The following is a 27081-nucleotide window of genomic DNA, read 5'->3' as shown; positions in this document are numbered from 1 at the left end:
CTTGGACTGGAAAGCTTTGATGCTATTTTGTGTTGCAAGCAAACAAACCAAGTTTTTTCATGTCTAACAGTGATAACAGCAACATTTTTAGGTGAAACAACACAAACTTTCACTCACTGAATAGACAATTACCTTGGTTGCAATTAGCTGTTGCTGAACAACAAATACTTTTCCATTTATTTACACATCTATTGGTGTGAATGACGAGTTTGCGAAAATTATGACGTAGCCTCAACTTACAATGACTAATATAATAATTTGGGATAGTATTATTATAGTAACCTCAAACCCAAACATCCAGAAATTCATATATTAGACTTCTGAACATACATTTTTCTTGAGATTAGAAAAAATAAACTGCATATGTCCTTCATGTGTGATTTGTATGTAATTGAGTGTGCTCAGGTAAGAAAAAAAATTACAAAAAAATAGATAATGATGCTGTAAATAAAGAATAAAGAACAAATGCACCAAAACAGAATTAAACAAATCATTTCGTATAGCTACATTAAACCTCCCAGTAAAAATGTTGATATGTACTACAGGTGTGACGGAGTTTTCTTTGAACAATATTATAGATGTGAAGTTTGTCCAAATTTGTTTATTTATTCTTTAAATTCAATAAAGACGTTTATTGGTGTTTTAAGTTCTGTTGCGCTGCTCTTGACGGTTGGTGGTTACCATAGCAACCAGTAACCGACAGCTCCATCCATCCATCCATCCATCTTCTTCCGCTTATCCGAGGTCGGGTCGCGGGGGTAGCAGCTTCAGAAGGGAGGCCCAGACTTCCCTCTCCCCAGCCACTTCTTCTAGCTCCTCCGGGGGAATCCCGAGGCGTTCCCAGGCCAGCCGAGAGACATAGTCCCTCCAGCGTGTCCTGGGTCTTCCCCGGGGCCTCCTCCCGGTGGGACGTGCCCGGAACACCTCACCAGGGAGGCGTCCAGGAGGCATCCTGACCAGATGCCCAAGCCACCTCAACTGGCTCCTCTCGATGTGAAGGAGCAGCGGCTCTACTCTGAGTCCCTCCCGGATGACTGAGCTTCTCACCCTATCTCTAAGGGAGAGCCCAGCCACCCTACGGAGAAAACCCATTTCGGCCGCTTGTATCCGCGATCTCGTTCTTTCGGTCATGACCCAAAGCTCATGGCCATAGATGAGGGTGGGAACGTAGATCGACCGGTAAATCGAGAGCTTCGCTTTTTGGCTCAGCTCTCTCTTCACCACGACGGACCGGTACAGCGCCCGCTTGACAGCAGACGCTGCGCCAATCCGCCTGTCGATCTCCCGCTCCCTTCTTCCCCCATTCGTGAACAAGATCCCGAGATACTTAAACTCCTCCACTTGGGGCAGGACACCCCCCCTGACCCGGAGAAGGCACTCTACCCTTTTCCGGCTCAAGACCATGGCCTCGGATTTGGAGGCACTGATCCCCATCCCGGCCGCTTCACACTCGGCTGCGAACCGATCCAGCGAGAGCTGCAGATCACGATCTGATGAAGCCAAAAGGACCACATCGTCTGCGAAAAGTAGAGATGAGATCCTAAGGCCACCAAATCGGATCCTCTCAACACCTTGGCTGCGCCTAGAAATTCTGTCCATGAAAGTGATGAACAGAATCGGTGACAAAGGGCAGCCCTGGCGGAGTCCAACTCTCACCGGAAACGAGTCCGACTTACTGCCGGCAATGCGGACCAGACTCTGACACCGGTCATACAGGGACCTGACAGCCCGTATCAAAGGGCCCGGTACCCCATACTCCCGGAGAACCCCCCACAGGGCTCCCCGAGGGACACGGTCGAACGCCTTCTCCAAGTCCACAAAACACATGTAGACTGGTTGGGCGAACTCCCATGCACCCTCCAGGACCCTGCTGAGGGTGTAGAGCTGGTCCAGTGTTCCACGACCAGGACGAAAACCACACTGCTCTTCCTGAATCCGAGGTTCGACTATCCGACGGACCCTCCTCTCCAGGACCCCTGAATAGACCTTGCCAGGGAGGCTTAAGAGTGTGACCCCTCTATAATTGGAGCACACCCTCCGGTCCCCCTTTTTGAACAGGGGGACCACCACCCCAGTCTGCCAGTCCAGGGGAACTGCCCCCGATGTCCATGCGATATTGCAGAGTCGCGTCAACCAACACAACCCTACAACATCCAGAGCCTTAAGGAACTCCGGGCGGATCTCATCCACCCCCGGGGCCTTGCCACCGAGGAGCTTTTTAACCACCTCGGCGACCTCGCCCCCAGAGATTGGAGAGCCCAACCCAGAGTCCCCAGGCTCTGCTTCCTCAGTGGAAGGCATGTTGGTGGGATTGAGGAGGTCTTCGAAGTACTCTGCCCACCGGCCCACAACGTCCCGAGTAGAGGTCAGCAGCACACCATCCCCACTATAAACAGTGTTGGTGCTGCACCGCTTCCCCCCCCTGAGACGCCGGATGGCGGACCAGAATCGCCTCGAAGCCGTGCGGAAGTCTTTCTCCATGGCCTCTCCAAACTCCTCCCACGCCCGAGTTTTTGCCTCAGCAACCGCCCGAGCCGCATGCCGCTTCGCCCGCCGGTACCCATCAGCTGCTTCCGGAGTCCCACAGGCCAAAAAGGCTCGATAGGACTCCTTCTTCAGCCTGACGGCATCCCTCACCGAAGGTGTCCACCAACGGGTTCGAGGGTTGCCGCCGCGACAGGCACCGACAACCTTGCGGCCACAGCTCCGATCGGCCGCCTCGACAATGGAGGCACGGAACACGGTCCACTCAGACTCCATGTCCCCCACCTCCCCCGGGACGTGTTCGAAGTTTTGCCGGAGATGGGAGTTAAAGCTCCGTCTCACAGGGGATTCCGCCAGACGTTCCCAGCAGACCCTCACAACACGTTTGGGCCTGCCAGGTCTGACCGGCTTTCGCCCCCACCACCGGAGCCAACTCACCACCAGGTAGTGGTCAGTGGACAGCTCCGCACCTCTCTTCACCCGAGTGTCCAAGACATACGGCCGCAGATCCGATGAAACGATGACAAAGTCGATCATCGAACTGCGGCCTAGGGTGTCCTGGTGCCAAGTGCACATATGGACACCCTTATGCTTGAACATGGTGTTCGTTATGGACAATCCATGGCGAGCACAGAAGTCCAGCAACAGAACACCGCTCGAGTTCAGGTCGGGTGGGCCATTCCTCCCAACCACGCCCCTCCAGGTCTCACTGTCGTTGCCCACGTGAGCGTTGAAGTCCCCCAGCAGAACAAGGGAGTCCCCAGGAGGAGCACTCTCCAGTACCCCCTCTAAGGACTCCAAAAAGGGTGGGTAATCTGAACTGTCGTTCGGCCCGTAAGCACAAACGACAGTCAGAACCCGTCCCCCCACCCGTAGGCGGAGGGATGCTACCCTCTCGTTCACCGGGGTAAACCCCAACGTACAGGCGCCGAGATGGGGAGCAACAAGTATGCCCACTCCTGCCCGACGTCTCTCTCCCTGGGCAACTCCAGAGTGGAAGTATGTCCAGCCCCTCTCAAGGAGACTGGTTCCAGAACCAGAGCCATGCGTCGAGGTGAGACCGACTATTTCTAGCCGGAACCTCTCGACCTCACGCACTAGCTCCGGCTCCTTCCCTACCAGAGAGGTGACATTCCACGTCCCAAGAGCCAGTTTCTGCAACCGAGGATCGGACCGCCAGGGTCCCCTCCCTTGGCCGCCACCCATCACACAGTGCACCCGACCCCTTTGGCCCCTCCCACGGGTGGTGGGCCCATGGGAGGGGGGGCCCATGTTTCCTCTTCGGGCTGAGCCCGGCCGGGCTCCATGGGTAAAAGCCCGGCCACCAGACGCTCGCCATCGTGCCCCCCCTCCAGGCCTGGCTCCAGAGTGGGGCCCCGGTGACCCGCGTCCGGGCGAGGGAACACCAAGTCCAAGGTTTTCTTTCATCATTGGGGTCTTCGGGCTGCACTTTGTCTGGTCCCTCACCTAGGACCTGTCTGCCTTGGGTGACCCTACCAGGGGCATGAAGCCCCAGACAGAATAGCTCCTAGGATCATTGGGGCACTCAAACCCCTCCACCACGATAAGGTGGCAGCCCATGGAGGACCGACAGCTCCGCCCCCTTTTTTTCTGTTGCTGTTTGTACCTGCGCTGCGTATTAGGATCAACTCTGGGGTTTCTTTACAAATATTACATTTTATATTTACATCATATATTGTAGACGAATTTAATGATATACAGCGTTTCATGAGTAATTTTGCTATGTTTTGTATATGTTTTTAACTGTTATTATTAATGTTGTCCATTTTAGCTGTGTTTAATTTTACACGTTAACTGCTGCTAACTGATAAAACCAACTTATAAGTAATTTTTCAGCATGCTTGTTTTAAGTAAGTAAATATGTTCAACTGGCAAATTGTAATAACTAGTATTTTTGTTTTTTATCAATATTAAGGAATTATTTACTTATCATTTTCTGTTTCTTGTTTAAAAGTATGTTTTATCTTTTTTTAAACTGTACTAAGATTTTTGCATTAGAAACTAATCCAAAACCACTTGGTAAGAGTTTTAGCAGTGTGTTTTAGCTAGTTGTGCCATTTTGTAAAAAAAAAAAAAAAAAAAAAAAGCACAATTTGTCCTTTAAGGCATAAAACTGAACAAATATTGAAACCACTGTGATGGAGATTTCATTTGTTTGTTTTCAATTCAAGCATTCTTTATTTTCTGTATTTTTAAACACCTTTTACCACATTGTAAACTGGAGGAAAGTGTAATAAAGCCCAAAAAATATAGGATTTTTGAACAGCTTGAAATAGAATTAGTCTGCAGGAGCTGCAAGAAGAGCGAAGTAGAACCTGCATTCTGCAGAAATTATTTCATTATTTTACAACTAAATTGAGTATCTCAACATTAAAAATAAGTATGCAAACATTTCGCGCGAACAGACTCAGAAAGTGCTAGAACAAAAGCTATATTTGTGTAAAAACACGAGCAAAACCTGTCAAAAATATCACTGAATTGTGGTGAAAGTCACATGGATCTTAATTCTTAAACACATCTCGACCTCATAAGCAAACATGAAGTGGAGCTCAATGTTGTCACAAACAACCACAAGCTGAACGGGTGAGTCATTAACATTGGACTAAAAACAGAAAGCAAGTGATCTGTTGTGATCGCAACCCAAACATTTCCACACACTCTTCATCTAGCCAAACAAAAAGAAACATAAAGAGACGCCAACACTGACATCCAGCTTTAACTGCAACACCATTTATTTCAACAAAAACTGAACATCAGACTGATTATAACCTGATGTCTGTTTTTTTTTTTAATTAATATAGCTATAAAACATAAAACACAAATAAAAAAATACATATTCAACTTTGACACACCAAGTTAATCAAAAAAAATAATTTGGTATGCTTTCAGTGCAAGGTTTAAGTCAGTTAGTTAAATGTATATGTGAGAAAATACATTTCTTTGATTTCAGCCTAGCTAAAATTACATATTAAAGCAACAGATCAAATTAGAAATAAAAACTCAGTATGAGTATGTATTACTTGTCTGAATACACCGAAATGACAGTGAGAGGAAATATGAACATTAAATATGTTAAAATAAGAAATTTCAACAATGGATTTTCTGCCACCTGGTGGTAAAGTTGTGTATAGCGCTGCCAAACATTTTAAACATAATTTTTTTTTACCCTACATTTGTGATCAAATCTACAACTTTGTTCGGTTGTACATTTCTCTGCAAAAACATTAAATGGGAGCAAGTATAACAAACAGATAATGATCCACTTCTGCAGAGCATTTGTGGCAAAACAACAGCGTTAATGCCAAAGAAACGGTTCTTTTCGCACAGATATTTCACTTTACAAGCAGCTCGTATAATAACATTTTCCTTAACCGCTTCTCTATTAACTACGTGCATTTGGCTCATTCTACAGTCGGAAAATATGAGCAACACTGACTCATGTAGCATGTTCTTAGAAACAACACACAGCCACTGTTGCAGCTTTAGGACACACTTGCATGTAAACAGTGCTTAAAAAAAATTAGATCATCAAGAAGGACAAATATGATGGGTTAAGTCTGCCTAAAAAAGGACTTTGTGTCTTGTAATTGCTGTGCTTTTAGTCCATGAGCAAAGACATTTGTTTTCCAACATTTAGCATTACATAATTTTATTTTCTATTGTGTAACAATAGGTGAAATAAACAATCTTTTGTGTGGAAGGATATCTCCATAAATGCATTTGTCAAATAAGGGAAACTTCCTTTCAAACACTTGAACTTTTTCACATATTTTCAAGTTACAACCACAAACCTCAATGGATTTTTGGGGTATTTTACGTGACAGCCAACATGGAGTAGAACATAATTATAAAGCAGAAGGAAAATTATCCAAGTTTTTTAAAACATTTCTTACAAGTGAAACATCTATTATACTCCTAAATAAATTTCAGTCAGGCGTATTCCACTGCGGAGGATTAGGGACACTGAAAAAAAAAAATCTGCCTTTTATTCCTTTTTTGGCCCTAATCTTCTTCCGTAGTATTCCAGGATCTACAGTTTATTGGATTTTAACTTTGTTGTATTCCTATTTTTCTTACTTTTTGCCTTTTAAAAGATGGGTAAACCAAAAATAAATAAATAAATAAACATGCTACCTCACAGAACAACAAAATTCAAATTCAAAACTACTTCATTGACCCAATAGATAAATTAAATGCATATATGTGTAATAGGGTTTTATTTTAACAATATTATTGATGTGAAGTTTGTCAAACTTTGTCTATTTAGTCTTTGAATTTATTTTGTTAAGTCAAGAAGTTGTTTCTACAAACATTTCTTGGTGTTTTACGTTCCGTTACGCTGCTCTTGACGGTTGGTGGTTACCATAGCAACCAGTAACCGACAGCTCCGCCCCCCTTTTGCCGTCCTGTAACTGTGCTATAGGTCTGAGTTTTCTTTACGAATATTATACTTTAACATATATTTTAGACCAATTTAATTATATACCGTGTTTCATGATTCACTTTTTGCTATGTTTTGTTTACGTTTTAAACTGTTATTATTATTAATGTTGTTCATTTCGCAGTTACAAATGCTAACTGCTGTTACCGTTAACTGCTGCTAACTGCTCATTGGAGCTACTGCTTTGTAGTTTGTTTAGGGTTATTTATTATGTTTTATTTAATTTATAGGGGGCAGAAACCACCAACTTGAGTTCCTCATTTGTTCGAATAAATCCAGTGAACCTGAGTGGATCTGAGATGAGCACACAAGCGTTACACATGTTATGCAGAATCCGCATTAAAGCTTAAATATACAATCATGGATTCGTGGCATTGAGCTTCTAAACCACAGATCCCAGCCCTGCAGAAACATGACTGCAGCTGACACATTGTGAAACAATGTGTTGCTTTGTTATCTGTGTGTGTTAATCCCGTACTGGTGTGTTATTTACAGGAAAGTCCAGCCTGTGGGATGACACAGCCTGAATGTGGTGGTGATCTGAATTAAAGGATTTTATTCCTCCTTAAAGCGACAGCTACAGCAACTACTAATCAGCTGGTAGAAATGTGCCTCTATTTAGTATTTTAACACATTGTTGCTTCCATTTATTTTGTCCTAAACTATTAAAATCTTCCAGAGACATTTGAAAATAGGTGTCAAAGTACTTTAATTATTATTATTAGCTCCTTCTTCTTTTCGCGTTGTTTTCAGGAGTCTGTGAACAGATGTGCCACAATTAACAATAGGTAGGTTTAAATATTTTCGATCAGTTATAGAGCAACTATTTAAACATATTTATGTCATTTCCTGTGAGTCGTTTGCTTACTTCACAGTTAGCTTTTAAAAAATATTCTTGTTACTGAAGTGAATATATTTTTTTTCTTTTCTGGCTTCCATTCTAATATGTTTCTGTACATTTAAATTATTTTTGGGTGCGTTTACCTGCTTGCCTAAAACAGAAAATCACAGCATGACATCTGCCTGGGAAAACATTTTGAACATATTTTAGTAACTCAGTTCAGTGAGTGAAATACAGTATATGGTTAAATTAAACAAGATGTTGTTTTTAAAACTTTATTTCTGTTATTTATGATGATTTTCTGCTTATTACCAACAAAAACATAACATTTAGGATTTTAATATTATAGCAAACTAATAAAAAGTATGTTTTAATACAAAAATGTGTTTTTGCTAAATGTAATTTTCAAGTTAAAATTAATTTGTATCCATTTTTAACAGATTTCTTCTTCCTCTGATGCATTTCCCTTAATTGTTAAGATTTTTTCTAATATATTTGAGTAGAAAAACATCCCCTGTTATGTTAAATTCTAACATTGTAAAACTGCATTATATTTGTGAATTACCAGCAAAGCTCTTTTTATTTGTGTTACATGCCAAATATATGAATAAACATTGCACATTTTCACTGTTTGAAAGATGATATTCTCAATATTTGCTCACAGGATACAGAGTTTCACTGCTACTGTTGTGAAGCTGCCTGTTTAAAGTGGTGTGAGTAGAAAACAGAAAGCGTTTTTTAAATGATGAGTCAGAGTGAATCAGATGTTTGTCTCTCTGCTCAGCAGCATCAGCTCCTGCCAATGAAAAAAAAAAAAAACTTCTGGAAACGTCCTCAAACCTCACCAATGTCAAGTCGCTGGAGATAGACGCCGCAGGTACCGGAAAAGGAACTTAGATTCAAAATAAAAGCTTGGTTTCATCTGAATGGGGCGTTTCAGATAAGATAAGATTTATTTGTCATTGTCATCAACAGATTACAACGAGATTGAGATTTGCTCGACTCGAGTTAAGATGCAGGTTATGTGTATATACATAATATGCAAAGATAAAGAAATAAATAGTACAAAATGAGAAATAAATAGACATCAGAAGATGGTTGCAGCGCCTGGAGGTGTCGCAATTAATCAAAGAGGAATTAAAAAAATATTGGCAGAAAATACCTGATTTTGAAAAATAACTCATAATAATTAGTAGGATGGATTTTATTATTATTAAAGTCAAATATTATTCCTTCAAAGTTACTTTGTTAAAATGATCATTTGTATTTTTTTTTAATTTATACAAAAATGGTTTCCATATGTGAAGGAATGACTCTGTATTGTTTGTAATATGAAAACAACAAATTAAGTATTAATTTTTGTGGAATTTATATATTGAAACAACCTAAGTTAGATGTTTGCTGTTTAGCATCCATTTTTCTGGGCTCATTTATCAAGTATTAAAATGACAATATACTGTAGTTAATAATTTGATTTTCAATTTAAATTTAGTAAATATTATTTGTACATCAAAGTTTAGAAGGTATATTCACAGTGATCAGAAAGAAAACAGAGTTAAATTTAGGTTGTTTCCACTAACAACTGTTACATTATAACTACACTTTGTTACAAAATTATCTTAGGACCAATGTAGATAAAAAAAACTAAAAAAAACTTTGAGATTAATTTTGTTTTTAAAATTCTAGAAGAAACATGGCAACCAAAAATTTTAGACTTCTAGAAATTTCCTGAGTTTGAAAAGTCAAAATTTTTCCTTTAATCCCAACGTGCTGTTTGTTTCTTTAATAGAGGGTTTTTTATTTTTAATTAATTTAATTTGAAATTGGTGACATTTGATTCTCACTTTTGCAGTAAAACTATTGGCAAGTAGTTTTCTCCTTACACATTTTAATTTTATTTTAACTCCTCTAATTCTCTTTGAAGATCAAAATCAAAAATGAAAAGCATACAACTGTAATCAGAAGTCAAAATTACTGCAAATTAAAACACATTCAGATTTGCCGTAATAAAAAAACACTTATGGTTATTTACACTCTTAAATTAGATCTGCAGGAGTTAGTAAAAATATTACAGTGTTTTCTTTCATCAATCATTCTTGCAAACAAGTACTTTGTGCAACAATAAAACTGTTCAAAATGGACAAAAACTCAAGTCAAAAACATTATTTAAAAAGTGTGAAATATAGAAAACTATAAAAAGCTGACCAGAAGATAAAACTTTGTTCGCTAATAAACAATCCTACATGCATATAGTTACAATTTGAATTTTTTTTTTAATAATTATAAGTCGAACATTTTACAAAGAAATTTACTAAATATGTCTTATGTTGACCTATTTTTTATAAGACACTGGAGTTTTATTTTGAAGGGTTCTGCAGGAAGTGTGGTCTCTCCTGGGGTTTTTGACGCAGAGGATGCTGCAGCAGCGTGCTTTCTCTCTGGATCACATGTCTGCACCGTTCCCGTTATCCACTGGTTGGATATAAATACGGGCTGCAGCGCTGCTGCTGCTGCAGCTTCAGAGGCGGCACAGTCCCAGCAAAACTACCAACACAGGTGAGTCCGTGAGGCTGTTAGCCGTTTCCATGTGTCTGCAGCAGACTACTGCACTGCAGGATGTCTGTTATTCTTAAACATTAGATCCTAATTGGTTCTGTTTTGTTGCATCAAGTTAGAAAATAATTGTGCAACCTTAGTTTTCCTAAGGTTTAATCTGTAGTTTGATGTAAAAATGTTGACTTTGTTTCTGATGCACATATAATCCATGGGTGTGACCTCCATCTCAGGATGAAAACAACGGGATTAGAGCAGATGACGTCACCCTGCTGTTGATTTACCTGCAATGTAGCCTGTAGAAGGTCATTTAGAATATAAACGTTAAAGATAAGAACATTTTAGATATTTCTCAAAGTTGCACTCGGTGAGATAACAAAGGATGGTATCGGTTTTCTTTTGCTACAAGGTATCCCAGCCTTGTGTGCAAACAGTCGTCATATTTTCTTGATAAGACATGACCCTGTTCTCGGTTACTCTATAAGAAGTACATCCTGAGGGTGCACAAATCCCCAAAGCATTAAAATAAGGTGGAAATGAGGGCACATCTGCTGCTGTCCCATTTTTTTAAGATAAAATGGAGCTCAGATCTTCCAGGATTACTTGGTTTTGATTTCTTTCTTAAACAAGCGTCACCAGGATGAGAACATGAACCCATATGTAATAAATTAATAGCATAAAACCAAAACAAACTCTTGACTTTTTTATTTTATCATGAAATTATATTTTAACAGTTAATTGTGACAAACTGTATTAATAGCAAAAAATAATCATTCAATTTCAATAGCATTGCATGGAAAATATGTATTAAAACATGAAATTAGGTTTACTAGTGCAACTTTAAGCTTGAAATTTAAGTAAGTCACATTTTACTTTTGATAGCAATAGCAACATATATTACTAACGTGCTTTTTTTCCCTCTCAGACATCTTATTTTATCATCTATTTTTAACACTTTTAAGAGAAATGGTTCAACTAGATTAAGTTTCCCCTAAAACTAACATATTAAACTATTTTTATCAGGATAAATAAAGGTAGATCTTGTTTCATGAGGAAACTTGTGAATTCAAAGTCCATGTTGAGTGCAGTGGCGGTGTTTTAAAGGTTAAAATGAACTTTCTAGAAGACCTTGGAGGCAACATCTGGAGCGGAAGAGTGTCAGTATTTTGATTGTGCAACCAGAACGGCTGCAGCTGAAAGTCGGGAAAAAAATATTAGTGATTATTACGGTGCTTAAGCTTTAAGCTTTTATTTCAGCATTTTGACATTTTTCACCTTGAAATATAATTTTACTGCTTCTGTCAAATAAACATTTACTGGGTGTCAGCAGCAGTTTCTTTGATTAGACTTCTTCTTTAAGAGGTTTATGATTTTGTGAATAATGAACTGGTTTGAAGTCCTGACAATGGACAAACGGGGTAAAGAAACTGGGACATTTGAACGTTCCCAGTGCCTTTCCAACTGCAGCTTTAACAAATCACATAAACAGATGTTTAGGCCAGATGTTCTCTCCTGTACAAATATATCACAATTCAAAGATATCAATAAGAAAGCAACTGAAATATGTAGTTAGAGTTTACGCCTGAAAGTCTCTGAAAATATCCTTTTTATATTTTGTATCAAATTAAGAGATTTAAATGTCACCCTCTGCAACAACAACATGCTGCACATTCTGTACTTTTCTCATTACCATAGAAACCTGAGACGGTCGTGGGCGAGAAAACGACTGTGGAAAAAAAAAAATAGTAACAACACAGCACTTGATTACATAAATTGAGCAAAAAGAATGTTACTGGGAAGTTTTGAACTATTCTTTTAATAGATTTTTAAAACAACAGTTAGGAGGGATAATTTAAATCCATTGCAACAACGTCACTTAATCATTTGAGGCGCCATGATGGACGTAAGTGAGGGACGGGAGTATTGAACAGAGCGACTTAAGCTGTTTTACAAAAGTTGTTTTTCCCAGTTTATTTATACTTGTTTGAGTCGAGCTAATTTGTCTGTGAACGCAACACACCTGGTTGAGGCTCATAGACGGAGGTATTTATAAAAATTGGAAGCAGCTAGCTTAGAAACCGACCCGTACCTCCTCCCTCCTGACGTGTTGATCAAATTATCGACTCTGCCTGAATTCACACCACATGATTTATGTCACTATGTCATAAACTGCGTTTCCCTTTAAACCGGAGCAGCATTAAAAAGGTACATAAGACGAGATGCTAACGAGTTTTTTCCATACATGCTAGGCTACATGACGGCGGCACTGTCTCCATGGTTACCAACGTCTACCATGGAGACAATGGTAAACATATTTCTAATCATACTTACTTATAGAGTATATTAATGTTAATTTTCTTACCTTGTCAAAAGTGTTCGCTGCAAATCCGCGGTTACACCGAGGGCTGACAGTCATTATGATTAACAGCTGATATCCATCGCCGCCATATCTGTCCTCGTTAAAAGCTATACAATAAAATGACAAGTTTGATTTCCATAAACCCCGTCTGTTTGTGCAGCCGATCGCGCGGCCCCCTATGACCATCTTATCTGCGAAATCAGCTCAATAAAAGTGATATTAGGTTACAGATGTGCGGGTTTTTTTGTTGTTTTTTTTTTTGGACGGGCTTTACAGGAGCGCATCGGTTGTTTTGACGTCCATCATGGCGGAGCGGGCCGAGTTCCGAAGACCGTGACGTCACGTGCAAAGGGTCACCAATATCTAGAAGCTTCCTGTAAAATTCTGTCTGGATATTTGACGATTCTTCTTGGCAGAATTGGTGTTATTCATTGAAATTGGTTGGTTTCCTGTTCTTACATTTTCAGTAAGGTTGAGTTCAGGCAGATCAGAAGTTAGGTATATATTTACAAACTTTGTATTTATTACCTAAGATGGAGTAGCTTTCAACAAATAAGCAATTTCCCCTTGGGGATCGATAAAGTATATCCTCTTCTAAGTTGTTAATTTTGTTTTACATATTTTGGGGCTGTTGACCTGCTGGCGCCCCCAACTCTACAATAGGGGAAAAGTTGGAACCTTCCAAATATTTTCTCACAGATTTTAGTATTTCATCCAGTTTTATCAATAGCTGTGTTTCCATTGACCATAAAATCAAATTGGAATTACAAAAATAAATTTGCTTAATGGAAAAACTCATGTTTTTTGATAACGTGAGGTGGTTTTTCCACCAAAGTGTATTTACCAAAACCGCCACGCTACTACCAATAAGACGACAGGAAGTGGTAGGAGGGTGGTTTTAATAACAATGCGTGAACAAACGTATTCACGTGTGCTTTTGATTTCATTTATTATTTACTCGAAACAGTTGCAAAATTGTGTTTTTTTGGCCTCAACCACAGACTGTTTAATAAAGATACACCGATCCAATATTAATGTATCGATCCCAATATTGAAAAATAAATAAACAATATTCAAAAAGTGACAGCATGAAGTAGCATTTCAAGTCAGCTGTCTGGGTTTGTTAACAACTCATGCAAAGTATTTCAAAAGTATTCTTCGTGGCTCATCTGTGTGCAGATTTCCAGATCAGCTCTACTTTAAGATCTGAGCCAATGAGAGAGCTGTACTTCTCCATTTTAATCTTCATAAAAGTAAAATAATAAAAGCAAAGCAGCCAATATGGCATATTATATATTATTAATTTAAGAAAGAGAAATAGAAAGCACATTTTTGCGTGAACTTTTAGCCTCCCAGGTTCTGCCGCCTGTGCCTGAAAGAGTTTTTCCTCTGTGTGTAAATTTGACAGCGGCATGGCAGAATGTCCTGGAACAACGCTGACATTTCCAAGCAATGGAAACAAATCCCTGCATCCACAAAACTTAATGTTTCCTCTCTTTCAAGTCTATATTTTTCTTCTAGCCAGTAAGTGCAATAAGACAAATAGTCATGTTACATTTTTACAACACAGTTTGTAGGTAATATTCTTGAACAGGTTCTGCACAAGTGGGAGTCGAGGAATAACAACCTTTAGACAGGATAATGAAGTGCAAGTGTTGAATTTTGTTTTGCAAAAATAACCAATCCTGCTTTTAATCTAATTATAATCATAAAACTATTTGTTTTCCTTGTTAATACTGTGTGCCGGGCTGGAAAAAGTAGCTGTGGGTTTCTGAAAATGTGCAGTTGTCTTAAAAAGGGAGCATTTTTACTCTGTATCTTTCGTTCTGATAGAGGCAATAAAGAAAGTCATGCAAAAAGAAGCTACACTGAGAAAGCTGCAGGAATATGAGAGAAAAAGCAAAGACACACAGCCTCGCTCTGCTGAATCTGTCATTGTTAATAAATGGGCAGCTGACCAAGCACACATGGGAGGGAGAAGAAGATGGTAAACAGAGAAAGGCTGTTCCTCTTATATAATGTTTTCCCAAGCCTGGTCGGAGTCACAGGAAGGGATGATTAGAGGTCAGTTTGGTCACAACATCTCAGAAACTCGAGATAAAAACAAGCATCAGTTATTTTTATACTTTGCTGACATAGAAAACTCGTTTTTTCTGCTGCGTAGGTCGCCGCCAGGTCGCCCTCTGCTGGAGGCTTACAGTAACTACAGATATTTTAAATGCGGTAAAGGACATTTTGCATTAAAAATAACATTTGTTTCCAGGTCTCTCTCTCTCTCTCTCTCTGTCATTATATCCTGCTCCCTCTGAGGGTCAGAGAGGATGTTGATGATGATGATGATGATGAAGAAGAAGGGGTCCAAAGAGACGCTGGCTTTGTTGGCCCTTTTTCTGGCCTCGGCCAACTGCATCCTGCCTCCGTCCACCGAGGAACTTAACCGTATGTTTACAGATTTACCTTTAATGTTAATTCACCAATTTATGGAAAAAAACCCAACAATTTTTACTTATAAATACTTTCAAATTGCACATCATATAAATTTATAAATATAAAAAATATATTTATGGGATTAGTGAAATGTATGTCAAAATACCTGCGTAAATGTTGATTTCTTTGGAATCAATGATTGGTCCAAATAAATAGCTGTAAATTATTATGTTTATATTATGGTCAAACGAGGATAAGGGTGTCCAGAATGTGGCCCGGGGGCCAATTGTGGCCCTGGGAGTGATTTTGTGCGGCCCTTGACCAAGGATACAAAAATGGCACACTTGTTTTTCCAACTCAAGTTTAGAAGTTGTTGCAGTTTTAAAAAACTTAGCTAAATTTTCAGTGCCTTTGAAAGTCTTAAATAATTAATAATTTATTAATAATTTTTAAAAGTTCTAGTTCCATTGGTATTTTTCCCATGAAACAATCCCCCAATGAAACAAGTACTTTTTAAATTAACATTAAGGAATTATTAACTAAAACAAGCTAATATATCTTACTGAAAAGTTACTTTTAAGTTGTTTTTTCTTATTTCAACTGGATCAACATATTTGCACTGGAAACGAGACAAAAATAATTAGTAAAGTTATTGTTTTAGCAGTCTGTATTTGACATTTCTGCCCACTAGAGGGCATCCTAGCCAAATCGCTGAAGGTGCCCAGAGCAGGACGAGGTTTAAATAAAATCCACACGAGGTCAGAGGTTGAACACATTTTGCATGTTGGTTGTTGTTCACAGAGATTTCCCTCCAGGGTGAGAAGTTTCTGGATAAACAGATTGAAAACGCCATCGATGGCGTGAAGGAGATGAAGACCGTGATGCAGAAATCCTCCGAGGACCACAAGAAGTTTTTGGATGATCTGGAGAAAACGAAGCTGCAGAAAGAGGTAAAGAGCGAGATTTCTGGGGAGTTTATTTTCTATCAAGCAGACTTTTTGACTTAATTTTTAAAATGAACAAAAACACCCCCTTAAAATATCTTTCCAGAGAGGAGTACTACAACTACTACATCTAATCTGCCGTTCATATTTTATTTTATTTTTTTTACTTCCATTTGGGTTTATGCTGCTTCTAAAAATAGTTTAAGTGCTTTAAAAAAATCCACAAACCCATTTTTTGGTTATAAATGAATATTTTTGTTTGGAAAATGAGCCGTTTCAAAAACCCCATAAGTGTTAAGTCACACTCCATAGGCCCTGCGCCGTTACCTAGCAACCCCAGTGGAACCCAGCCACGTTACCTAGCAACCCAAGCAGAGCTCCAGCTAGATTTGTGTGATACTGCATATTTTGGTATCAATCCGATACTAAGTAAACACAAGACTGGCACCAATATCAATCATCAGACCTCTGACCTTTAGGCATTTTTGTGATTTTCCTTTTAATTATTTTGTTAAAACCAAAATAATTCAAATTAATTAAATACATTCTGTCCTTTATTTAAAAGACAGAATTTAGATAAAGTTTATAGGTGTCTACAAAATACTTCAATAACATTTTTACATTATTTACAGAAACAATTTAAATAGAAAACACTTTGAGTACATTGTTTTCTAAATAAACAAAGTGCAAAAAAATATAAAACAAAGGTAAAATAAAATATCAAGGGTGAATCTGAAGCTACAGCATCGCTCCAATACAGATACTGACTTGGTATCAATATTATTGATACTTTGACTTCTAGCTCCAGCATGTTTGGTCAGCTGGTTTTACCACTGTATGCGCTGTACAATGGCTGCTGGAATGTGTTTTGTTGTTGATTTGTCATTCAAAAACCACTTGCACCATTCTTGTTAGTTGTGCAGGAGGCTCTGCTAATGCTTTTCAAATGCCATTTTCACATGCGAGTGTAAACATTGAGTTGACCAGACTAAAATCTCATGGTCACGTTTTGTTTGGGCTGTAGATTTATCCTTACCTATTCTAGGAAGCATAACAAGTCGCCTTTACTGCAGGAGGCGATCCGTGCAGCAGAGGAGATGGAGGCCAAGCTGGCGAAGGAGGAGGAGGTTTGCAACGACACCATGAAGGCTCTGTGGGAAGAGTGCAAGCCCTGCCTGAAGAAGACCTGCGTTAAATATTACTCCAGAACCTGCAGCAGCGGATCTGGACTGGTTGGACGTCAGGTTGGACATTTAACAGATAAACACTGTGGGACTGAAACTAGTTGGGTTGGTAGGTAAAAATGTCTCGCCTGCTCTGGGCTGTTTAGCTGGAGGATGTGCTGAACAGAACGTCTCCGTTCTCCATCTGGATCAACGGGGAGAGGATCGACTCTCTGGAGCAGGAGGGCCAGCGGCAGAACAAGGAGTTCAGGAACCTGGAGGAAAAATACTCAGAGATGGCAGACGGAGTGGATAACATCTTCTCAGACAGCATGAAGGTGCTTGTTTATGTCACACAGACAGGAATACTGATCTCCAGTGGCTACATATGAGTTTATCAATATTTATCTCATTAGTTTGTGGCACAAACATGATTCAAAGTCATGTTTGTGCCACATTAAAAAGAAACTAGTTGGGGCGTGCCGTGGTGGCGTAGCGGTTAGCGCGACCCGTATTTGGAGGCCTTGAGTCCTCGACGCAGCCGTCGCGGGTTCGACTCCCGGACCCGACGACATTTGCCGCATGTCTTCCCCCCTCTCCTTCCCCGTTTCCTGTCAGCCCACTGTCATATAAGGGACACTAGAGCCCACAAAAGACCCCCTGGAGGGGTAAAAAGAAAAGAAGCTAGTTTAACAAAATGTTTTACAGTGTAGTACAATGGCACATTGGAAAAATAAGTGGAGTAAATTTCCACCGAAAAAACTCAGAAAATTTAAGATTAATCTTGAAAATTTCTTAAAGAAAACGTAGACATTTCAGAGTTTGAAATGTCAAAAAAATTTGACTTTTCAAACTGAAAATTTCCAAAAGTCAATTTCTTTTTACTTCTAAAACTCAGAAATTTGCAAAGATTTTTATAGAAAATTTCTGACATTCATCTAAAAAAATTTTTTGTTTTGTTTTTTTCTTGTAAATTTACGACTTTTGAAGTTCAGGAATTTCCAGGTTGTCTTCGAGAGATTTCTGACAATAATCTCAAAATCCTTCAGTTCTTTGGCAAAAATGTACTAATTTTTTATCTACAATGTGTCGAATTTACCATCATAGTTTAACCCCAAAAAATTTTAAATAAATAAATAAAAGAAGTAGAGTCTGCACCTCTGCAGAATCTCCTTTTCCATTTGTGAGTAAGTTGGAATCCTGCATATTTGGGAAGGAAAATTGTTAAACACAGAGGAGAAAAATTCCCACCAGGAAGTAGGGAACTAACTAAAATTAAAATGATACAATTACATTTTTTCTTTCCTTTAGGGAAAACTTAAAGCGTAACTTTTCCCACACAAACACGAGAAAATGATACTGAGTGAAGATTTGATCTTAGCAAGTAATTTTGCTTCTTGTGAAAATATCTCAGCACTTTTGGAATAAGACAAAACGAGTAACTTTTCAGCAAGATTGAGAAGCTTGTTTTAAGTAAATAATAAAAGGATTGCTTGAATTATTAGAAGGGGAAAACGTCTTGCTATAAGTGAAATAATCTGCAGATGGAACAAGGAATTTTTTATCAATATTAAAAAAGTATTTACTGAAACAAGCTCCGATGTCTTGCAGAAAGTTACTTGTATGTTAGGTTTTTTTATTTCAAGTGTACTAAGATATTTGTACCAGAAACTAGACAAAAATACTTGGTAAGATTTTGTGTTTTTGCAGTGTAGAGATTTGTAATCGTGTCAGAAGAAATGCGTTGAAGCTTTGTCTTTCAGTTTACCTGTAACTTTACCTGAAGTTTATCCAAGCACTGCATTTGCTAAATTCATAAAAATGCAGCAAGATGTTTATTTTACTGGAAAATAATTCAAAATAATAAAAAATTTAGCTTACATGTTCAAACATAAAAGTTATTCCTTAAGGAGGGACAGCACTGGAAGGTTTAAAAGAAGAAGAGTTTAAGTTTCTGCAGGGTTGCCACATTAGAAACATTTATTATCTTGTAACCAGGTTGCTATGTATTGCAAATTTTTTGCTCAGGTGCCTCTTGAAAATGAGATCTAGATCTCAACGGGGTTTACCTGATTAAATAAAGGAATATATATTTCTTTAAAGTTTACATTTGAAACGAAGGAGCTCACCTCTGTTCGTTCCAGGTTGCCGATCACATCAACCCTCCCGTTTTCTTCTTTCCCAAATTCCTGGCTCCGGCCGTTCGCCACGCCAGAAGCATCCACATGCTTTTCCACAATCCTTTCCACAACTTCCGGAGCTTGTTCTCTCCCATGACGGGAATGGGCCGGAACCTGTTCAGCCCCATGGACTCCATGATGGACCTGGACTCCGACGCCGCCCCAAACGAAGGTACGTTTTCACGCACCGGTTCTCAGAAAGGGTCTAGAAGTCGCTTTCGATGTGCTTTCCTGTAGGATGGACTCAAATAAAAAAAAAAAGGATGCAGACACTGATATTATAAACTAAAACAAAATGGTTTTGTTAATCCAGTTTTATTCTATTTCTACAGTTTTCATGAATTATTACAAAGATATTTAACTAAACTCTTTATTATTTCTTATATAGCTATTTAGCTATATTTAAATAGCTAATAGCTATTTAGCTGTATCTAAACAGCTAAAGATAATAGCTATTAGTTAAATATTAGTTTTAGTTAAACAGCTAATACCTATTTAGCTCATAGCTAAATAGCTAATAGCTAAATTTCTATTTAGCTAGTGGCCAAATAACTAAATAGATATTTAGCTATTTATAAATAGCTATATTATAAATATGAACTGCTTATCTGTACCATGAACATTTTGATGTTAATATAATACAAAATAAACACAGGAACAACATTACACATACTGATACCGATACATTTATTATTTACGTTTTATAAATCAACCTTCTAACATTTAGGTGTTTTTGTGGTTTTTCCTTTTAAAATGTTTGAAAGAATTTCAGCAAAGTTTATGAGTGTCTTAATATTTTAGTTATTGATATTTCAACTGTTTATAAATGGGTTTCATTCATGCATTCTTGCACAACCGGCCCTTTAAGAAAATTCAGGATCTTAATATGGTTCAAAATGAAAATGAGTTTGACAAAGAAGCTTCAAATTAGAGGTCAGATACATATTTTATGTTTTCTCGTCCAAATTTACTGGAATATTTTACTACTAGTTCATGCAGCGTCCAGTTTTTGAAAGTTATTTAAATTCGGCTTGATCTACTGCACTGTCAGCTTCAGAAGTTTATCTAATATGAAAGTAAAGTCTGGTTGCTGTGTTGCTGAGCTTTACTGCTGACATGTTAAAATCTGCCCTGCGTTTGTCGGCTGCAGACGGCAACGTAAACGAGGACGTGATCATCACAAGGCCCTTCGGCAACGGCAAGATGACCTGCAGGGAGATCCGTCGCAACTCGGCAGGCTGCATCAAGTTCCGCGACGAATGCGAGAAATGCAAAGAGATCCAGCATCTGGGTGAGAGAACGACAAAACTTTTAATTCAGCTGGAAATAGATCAGAATATCTGCATTAAATAATCAGAAATTAGAGCTGAATATGACTTGTGTTCAATTAAAACACAAAAATGAGGATTTACGGTCCTGAGCAGGGCCGGATTGACAAGGATGTGGGCCCTGGGCCGGAAACAGTTTTCGTGCCCTATCCACTAAAAAAAATTAAGATTGCAAATGCAAATTACAATACATTAATAGGTAGCTCTATACATATGAACTGATGATACTAACTAATAATGGTACGCTTAAATTGTGTCCTGGGCAGGAACTCAAAAAATTAGTGTAAGTTCATAATTTTCAAATACTTCAGTGTTGTTTATATTCACAAAAATCCCAAAATGCTATTACAACTCAGCTGACATGGGTCTATGACTCCTTTAAATTATTTATTTACCCAGGTGAGTTAGAACAAACTCTTATTTATAATAATGACTTGGTGGGCAGGGAAGATTTCACAGGAAGATCAAGCTGCACAACATTAGCAACCCTGTAGAAATCATAAAACAGTACAAGGGCATAGGATAAAATTCACATTAAAATACCTTAAAAAGTCCCCATATGCAGTTTTGTAAAAGATTAATTCGGTAAAATAAAAAATTCTGTGGGGTCCGCCCCCAACAATTGACGCCCTAGGCCACCACCCAAGTAAGCCTTTCCTTTTCTAAACTTAAGAAAAATAGAAAACTATTCTCAAAATCAGCACTCCTACAAATTTACAATAATAAACAGCAGCTAAAACATTTTTATCATCTGGATCTCGTCCTAAATCAGTAAAATTAACAAAAGGTTTGATAAAACTCCAATAATGTTCATTGTAAAAGATTAATTCGGTAAAATAAAAAATTCTGTGGGGTCCGCCCCCAACAATTGACGCCCTAGGCCACCACCCAAGTAAGCCTTTCCTTTTCTAAACTTAAGAAAAATAGAAAACTATTCTCAAAATCAGCACTCCTACAAATTTACAATAATAAACAGCAGCTAAAACATTTTTATCATCTGGATCTCGTCCTAAATCAGTAAAATTAACAAAAGGTTTGATAAAACTCCAATAATGTTCATGGTTTTTGGCTGATTTTCTCCTGTTCATTCTCTCACAGACTGCTCTGGGAATAAACCCCTGGAGGGCCCACTGAAGGAGGAGCTGGAGGAGGCGCTGGCGATGGCCGAGCGCTTCACGCAGCAGTACAACTCCCTCCTGAAGAGGTTCGAGGAGCGCGTGTTCAACACCTCCTCCCTCCTCGACATGCTAAACAGGCAGTTCGGCTGGGTGTCCGCCCTGGCAAACAACACCAAGGACGGCATCTTCAGCGTGAAGGGGGTACGGAGCTTCCTGATGGTTTAACAAGCAGGACAACTTGGCTGAAAAACGCCAAAAAACGGGTTGTTTTTGTTTTAAATATCTCAATATCTGAAATACTCCCACGGTAGTGACGTAACATTTCCTGTTTTATCTGCCGTTTTCGCTCCATGTTGTTTATTTTTAAGCAGTTATGAGCCACAGTGACAGAATCTTAAACTGCTGCTCTGCATGTTACTCAACAAGTTGTTGCTAGGTAACCACAAGCTGTTGCTAGGTAACCACAAGCTGTTGCTAGGTAACCACAAGTTGTTGCTAGGTAACCAAAGTCCATTCCACTAACTTTGCTTAGCTAAGTTACGTTGAGAATGCTGTGCAAATTCTGGATCAGAGTTCAGTGAAATTATTGAAAATACTACCAGACGTATTATCTACTGAAATTGATCAAGTGTCAATAGCCATATATATTGTTACTGATTGATTTGTTAGCCCTATCATTAAAGAAGCATTCACACCAGGGTGTTTAGCCCACTTAAGTCTAATCCTAGTTCGTTTGGGACCAGAGATCGCTCCAAAAGCAGGCAGCGGACTATAGTGCAAGGCATTCTGGGTAAATACAAACAAAACAAATGCGCTAGTCAATGCTAGCAGGGAGAAATGGCTCGCGGTCGTTTGCCGAAGACGTACAACCGCTTAAATCCATTTTTGTTTACATTTTGCAAAGACAGATGTAGTGTGCATTTCTTCTTCTGAGGTTTTTGTGTCGCTTCCATGAGTTGTTCTTGTTGCAGCGCCCCCTACAGGCGAGGAGGGCAACAGGTTTTTCTGAGTTTGGATGATTTGACACAGTCCAGCTGAAAATGTAACAAAGTTTGCAATTTTGTTCCTTAACTGAACTCAATCTGCTGTTACAGCCTCTGTTAAAAAGAGCCACTACTTCATATGGTCCAACACTGTTATTTAATTCAATAATGTTAAAACATTTTCTATTCAAACAGATGTAGCAAGGTTTGTTCACATTTGGGTAACAAATGTTGGGTCTTTTGTGGGGATTAAAAATTTTGGCTTAACATTAAAATTTTAATGTGTAATATTCATCTAAATTTAAATAAAAATAAAGGTGTTTCAGGCATTTCTTAAGTTTTGTTATTTATATTCTGGAATCCCCAGTATTTTGGATGTCTAACGCAGAGCCTGTTAAATTAAAGGGCGTCTTAATTTTTTCACCCGACTCTGAACTGTAGATGAAGATTTGCACAAATCCATTTTTTTTCTGCCTGAGTCAGTACTTCATTATTGATTGGTGAGGTCACCGCTTCATGTTTCATCTGCAGTGAAGATAAAAACGAGGAAAGCCAGATATTATTACCTTTTTCTGTTTGTGCTGCAGGTGATCTCCAAAGGCGACACCGAGGAGAACCGAGGCGGACAGGATGCCGACACCAAAGTGACCGTGCAAATGTTTGACTCTCCGCCCATGACCATCACCGTGCGCGGCGACATTCCCTGGACCGACCCGAAGTTTTCCGAGGAGGTGGCTCAGAAAGCGCTGGACCGCTACAAAGCAACCAGCATGTGAGTGGCGGGTCTATACCAACACGTTATTTCTTATTTTTTTACAAAATAAATGAAAATCCACACCTGTAAAATTCTAATTTATCTTTATTTCGTTTTTTTCAGTGTCGCTAAATAAGTTTCAGCTGCAAACGTTCTGAATCCATGGAAACACACCTGGATGCTAACGCTCCGATCCCAAGCTTCATCTTCCAGTCCTGCTTTTGCAAATAAATGAATAAAAACAAACAACGTAAAACTTGTAAGGATTAGTCCTGCTGTAAGAGAAGATGTTCAGTAGAGAACAGCCCTACGTTTATCTGTAGTCCCTCCTACAACCAGGAAGGCCTCGCATTTTATGCTAACTAACAAGGCCCGTGCTACAGTAAGTGTTTAGTGCCAATACTCTGTGTTATTAGGACATAAATTACCATATTCACTTCTGCTGTTCATATGTTTTAGAGACTTTGTATGAATCTGGGGGCTGTTTCACAAAATGCAGGATAACGGGAGAAAGCTGGGTCCGATTTCTTAATCGCCATTTTACTGCATTTTGATGCTAAATAATAAGTAAAAAGAATTAGAGAGCACTGGATGGAAAGATAGATTAAATATTTTTAAATAACCATATCTGGTGGGTAGTTTAGAGATGCTGAATGTGTCACTGCTTTTATGAAATTCCAAAGAATAAATGAAAAATCTTATCTAATAAAGGTTTTGTGAAAAAGCTCCAGATCTTCATTGCTACTGTGCGCAGATAGGTTTCTAATAAAGGACGAAGTGGTTACTTTTGTGAGTTAACTCAGTAATTTCAAAGTGTAATTTTAAAGTGATTTCTTTTCAGCTGCTGTTAAGGTAGCAGTAACAACATTTAATAAAACCTGCTGAAACATATTTGGTTTATGACTCTTTTATGGTTTCTGCTACTCTGAACAGATTCTTGCCAAAAGCATTTAAACATTTAAGAGGAATGACAAATTTTCAACCACTAGATTACAACCAAAGCAAAAAAAAGTTCAGTTTTTATGATTGCATATTAGGGCGATTGTAGATAGGAAAAGAAAGTTTTCTCCGAAAATTGGAGAAATTTCAGGTAAGCTAAGACATTTTCTAAAGAAAAAAAAAGGAAATTTTTGACTTTGAAAAGTTGGACATTTGCTAGAAAAACTCAAATTTTGAAATTAATCTCAGAAAGTTTTAGAAAAAATGAAATTTGAATCTGAAAATTTGCTAGAACTTATTTTTTTAGATTAATCTCAGAAATTTTGTGGAAAAAAAAGTAAATTTCTGAGCTTAAAAAATATGAAATTTGCTAGAAAAGCTCAAATAGAGCTTCATTTCAGAAATGTTCTAGGAAAAAAAAAATTTGTTTAAATTTGAAAAGTTAAAAATTTGGTAGAAAAAACTATGAAATCTAGAAAAAAAGAAATTTGAGTTAAAAAATGTTCTACAAAAAAATTTACATTTGAGAATCATCTCCAACTTTCTAGTAAAAAAAAAGGAAATTTCTGAGCTGGAAAAGTCAAAAATTTGCCAGAAAAGCTCAGATTGACCTTAATTTCAGAAATTGGCAGAAACACTTTAAATTCTAAGATTTCTGAAATTTTCTAGAAAACAAAACATGGGATGTTCTAAACTTTAAAAGTCAAACATTTGCTAGAATAAGAAATTACTTTTCAGAATTTTCTTTTCTCAGAGATTTCATAGAAAAATCAATGAGTTTGAAAAGTTATCAAAAATTTTACTCTTTCCATTCTGAGAAAGACACCATAATTTAAATCAGCAGCTTTCAACTTTCCACAAAATTTCTGGATGATGCAACAAATGATCAGAAGGAGCCATGTTTAAAATATTGTCCCGTTTTTTTATTTTTGTGTAAAAATCACACAGCTGCTAGTTAATTCTGCAGAGATACAGTACATCCATGCAGTTAAACATCTAGGATCCCACAGCCAAGAGAGAAGGAATTAAATAGAATATTCTTCCGCTGTTAGCCAGCAATTAATGCAAATTTACATGAGTCCAAAAGTGTGTATCATATACAATATACAACACAGATCTGGGGAGAAAATGGCATCTGAAAGTTCACAGACTCCGTATGAGACTGATTGCTTGTGCCTGTCTGGATTGCCTTTTTTTTTTTTTGTTTGTTTTTTGTTTGAACGAGGAGGGAACCATTGTGCGAGCAAACATTAAATATTCCTGGAAGGTTTTCAATTCGGTTTCCAAACGATGCGCACGCACAAACACACACGAGACGTACACCTTCATCCACAACAGCAGGAGGAAAAAATAAAAAAAGAAAGAGATCAACCAGTCGCTATGGAAACCTGAACACCAATCCAATCAGGGCAAGTAAGGCTTTAGAAAACGATGCTTCACCTACAAAACATTCAGAAAATGAGACATTTCAGGACGCTCCAAGTTTTCAGGTAAAAAAAAAAAAAAAAAAAAAGACAGGAAGAATCTGGTTAAAAATAAATCAAATAAGGACAACAAGTGGATGAGTTCAAAGTGGATTTTGGTCGTTCAGGTCTCCCATATAGCCGACTGGTCTCCACCAGGAAAGGGTCAGATTTCGCAGATAAAAATAAAATTAATTCTCCTCTGGAGCCGAGGAACACAGTGAGGAAGGAAGCTCATCAGTACCAACAGAAAAAGGCCGACAAATACCACAAACATACAGCAGATGGGGTTCTGGAAGAGCTACAATACAAAACCGGGTCACACAGCTGCTACGACCGGAGAACAAACAGCTAACGTCGATCTGTTTTGCAAGTAGTTGCATAGCGCTGCTTCGCCCGATTGGAAAACAGTTCATTTATATTTTACGTATTTATTTTACAAACATGACAACTCCCAATCAGATCTGCAAACGCGTTTCTTCATAAACACAAATAAAATAAAAAATGTTCAAAACAGAACGTCTGGTCCTGCTATAAATGACTTCCCAAAAACTTGCAGCTTGAGGAGAAAAATAATAAAAAGGCTGAAATGTTTTAGAAAATGAAAAGGTATGAAAAAAAGAAGAGGATGTGCAGTTTTCATCTTCAACTCGGAAGAAGTGAAGGAGTAGCAGTTCAGTCTTCAAGAGTCGAAGCGAAGCATTCAGCCATAACAAACCTGAAAACGTAGGAAAAAACGACACACAAACACATAGATCTATATACGTAGAGTTGACTGGCAGCAGCAGGAAGGACTGAATTCATAATCACAGGATGAGACACCGATGCAACTTTCCTCTCTCAAATTTATAAGTGTTTCAGCACCGCTGTTGATAGAAAAAAAAAGAAAAAAAAAAAAAAGAGTAGTGGAAATAAAAATGAGTTTGAAAAGTTGAAAATTTGCTGGGAATTTTTTTTTATTTTAAAATGTCATAAATTTTCTAGAAAGTTTGAGATTAATCTCAGAAATCTTGTAGAAAAAACATGTACATTTCTGAGTTTCCAAAGTTTTAAATATTTGATTTTTGGAAATTTTCCGAGTTT

General features: G+C 38.3%; 1 protein-coding gene across 3 annotated transcripts; it reads left to right on the top strand.

Annotated features, from left to right (window-relative positions):
- The first annotated feature begins 10211 nt into the window (after positions 1-10211).
- Positions 10212-24487, top strand: clu (clusterin). Of its 3 annotated transcripts, none has more exons than XM_028039796.1 (10): positions 10212-10344; positions 14968-15138; positions 15928-16076; positions 17144-17314; positions 17401-17571; positions 19378-19585; positions 20564-20704; positions 21840-22060; positions 23430-23614; positions 23720-24487. In XM_028039796.1, exons 2-10 carry the CDS (start codon positions 15021-15023, stop codon positions 23730-23732), a joined length of 1377 nt encoding a protein of 458 aa, XP_027895597.1. In that variant the 5' UTR covers positions 10212-10344; positions 14968-15020; the 3' UTR covers positions 23733-24487. The 3 variants fall into 3 exon arrangements, with proteins under 3 accessions (XP_027895597.1, XP_027895599.1, XP_027895598.1); XM_028039797.1 differs by having other exon boundaries at positions 10230-10343; positions 14963-15138; XM_028039798.1 differs by lacking the exon at positions 23720-24487 and having other exon boundaries at positions 10224-10344; positions 14970-15138; positions 23430-23618.
- Positions 24488-27081: the final 2594 nt, after the last annotated feature.

The sequence above is a fragment of the Xiphophorus couchianus genome, chromosome 15 (assembly GCF_001444195.1).
Source record: "Xiphophorus couchianus chromosome 15, X_couchianus-1.0, whole genome shotgun sequence".
In the NCBI taxonomy this organism is placed as follows: domain Eukaryota; kingdom Metazoa; phylum Chordata; class Actinopteri; order Cyprinodontiformes; family Poeciliidae; genus Xiphophorus; species Xiphophorus couchianus.
This window is presented reverse-complemented; position numbering and strand designations above follow the sequence as displayed.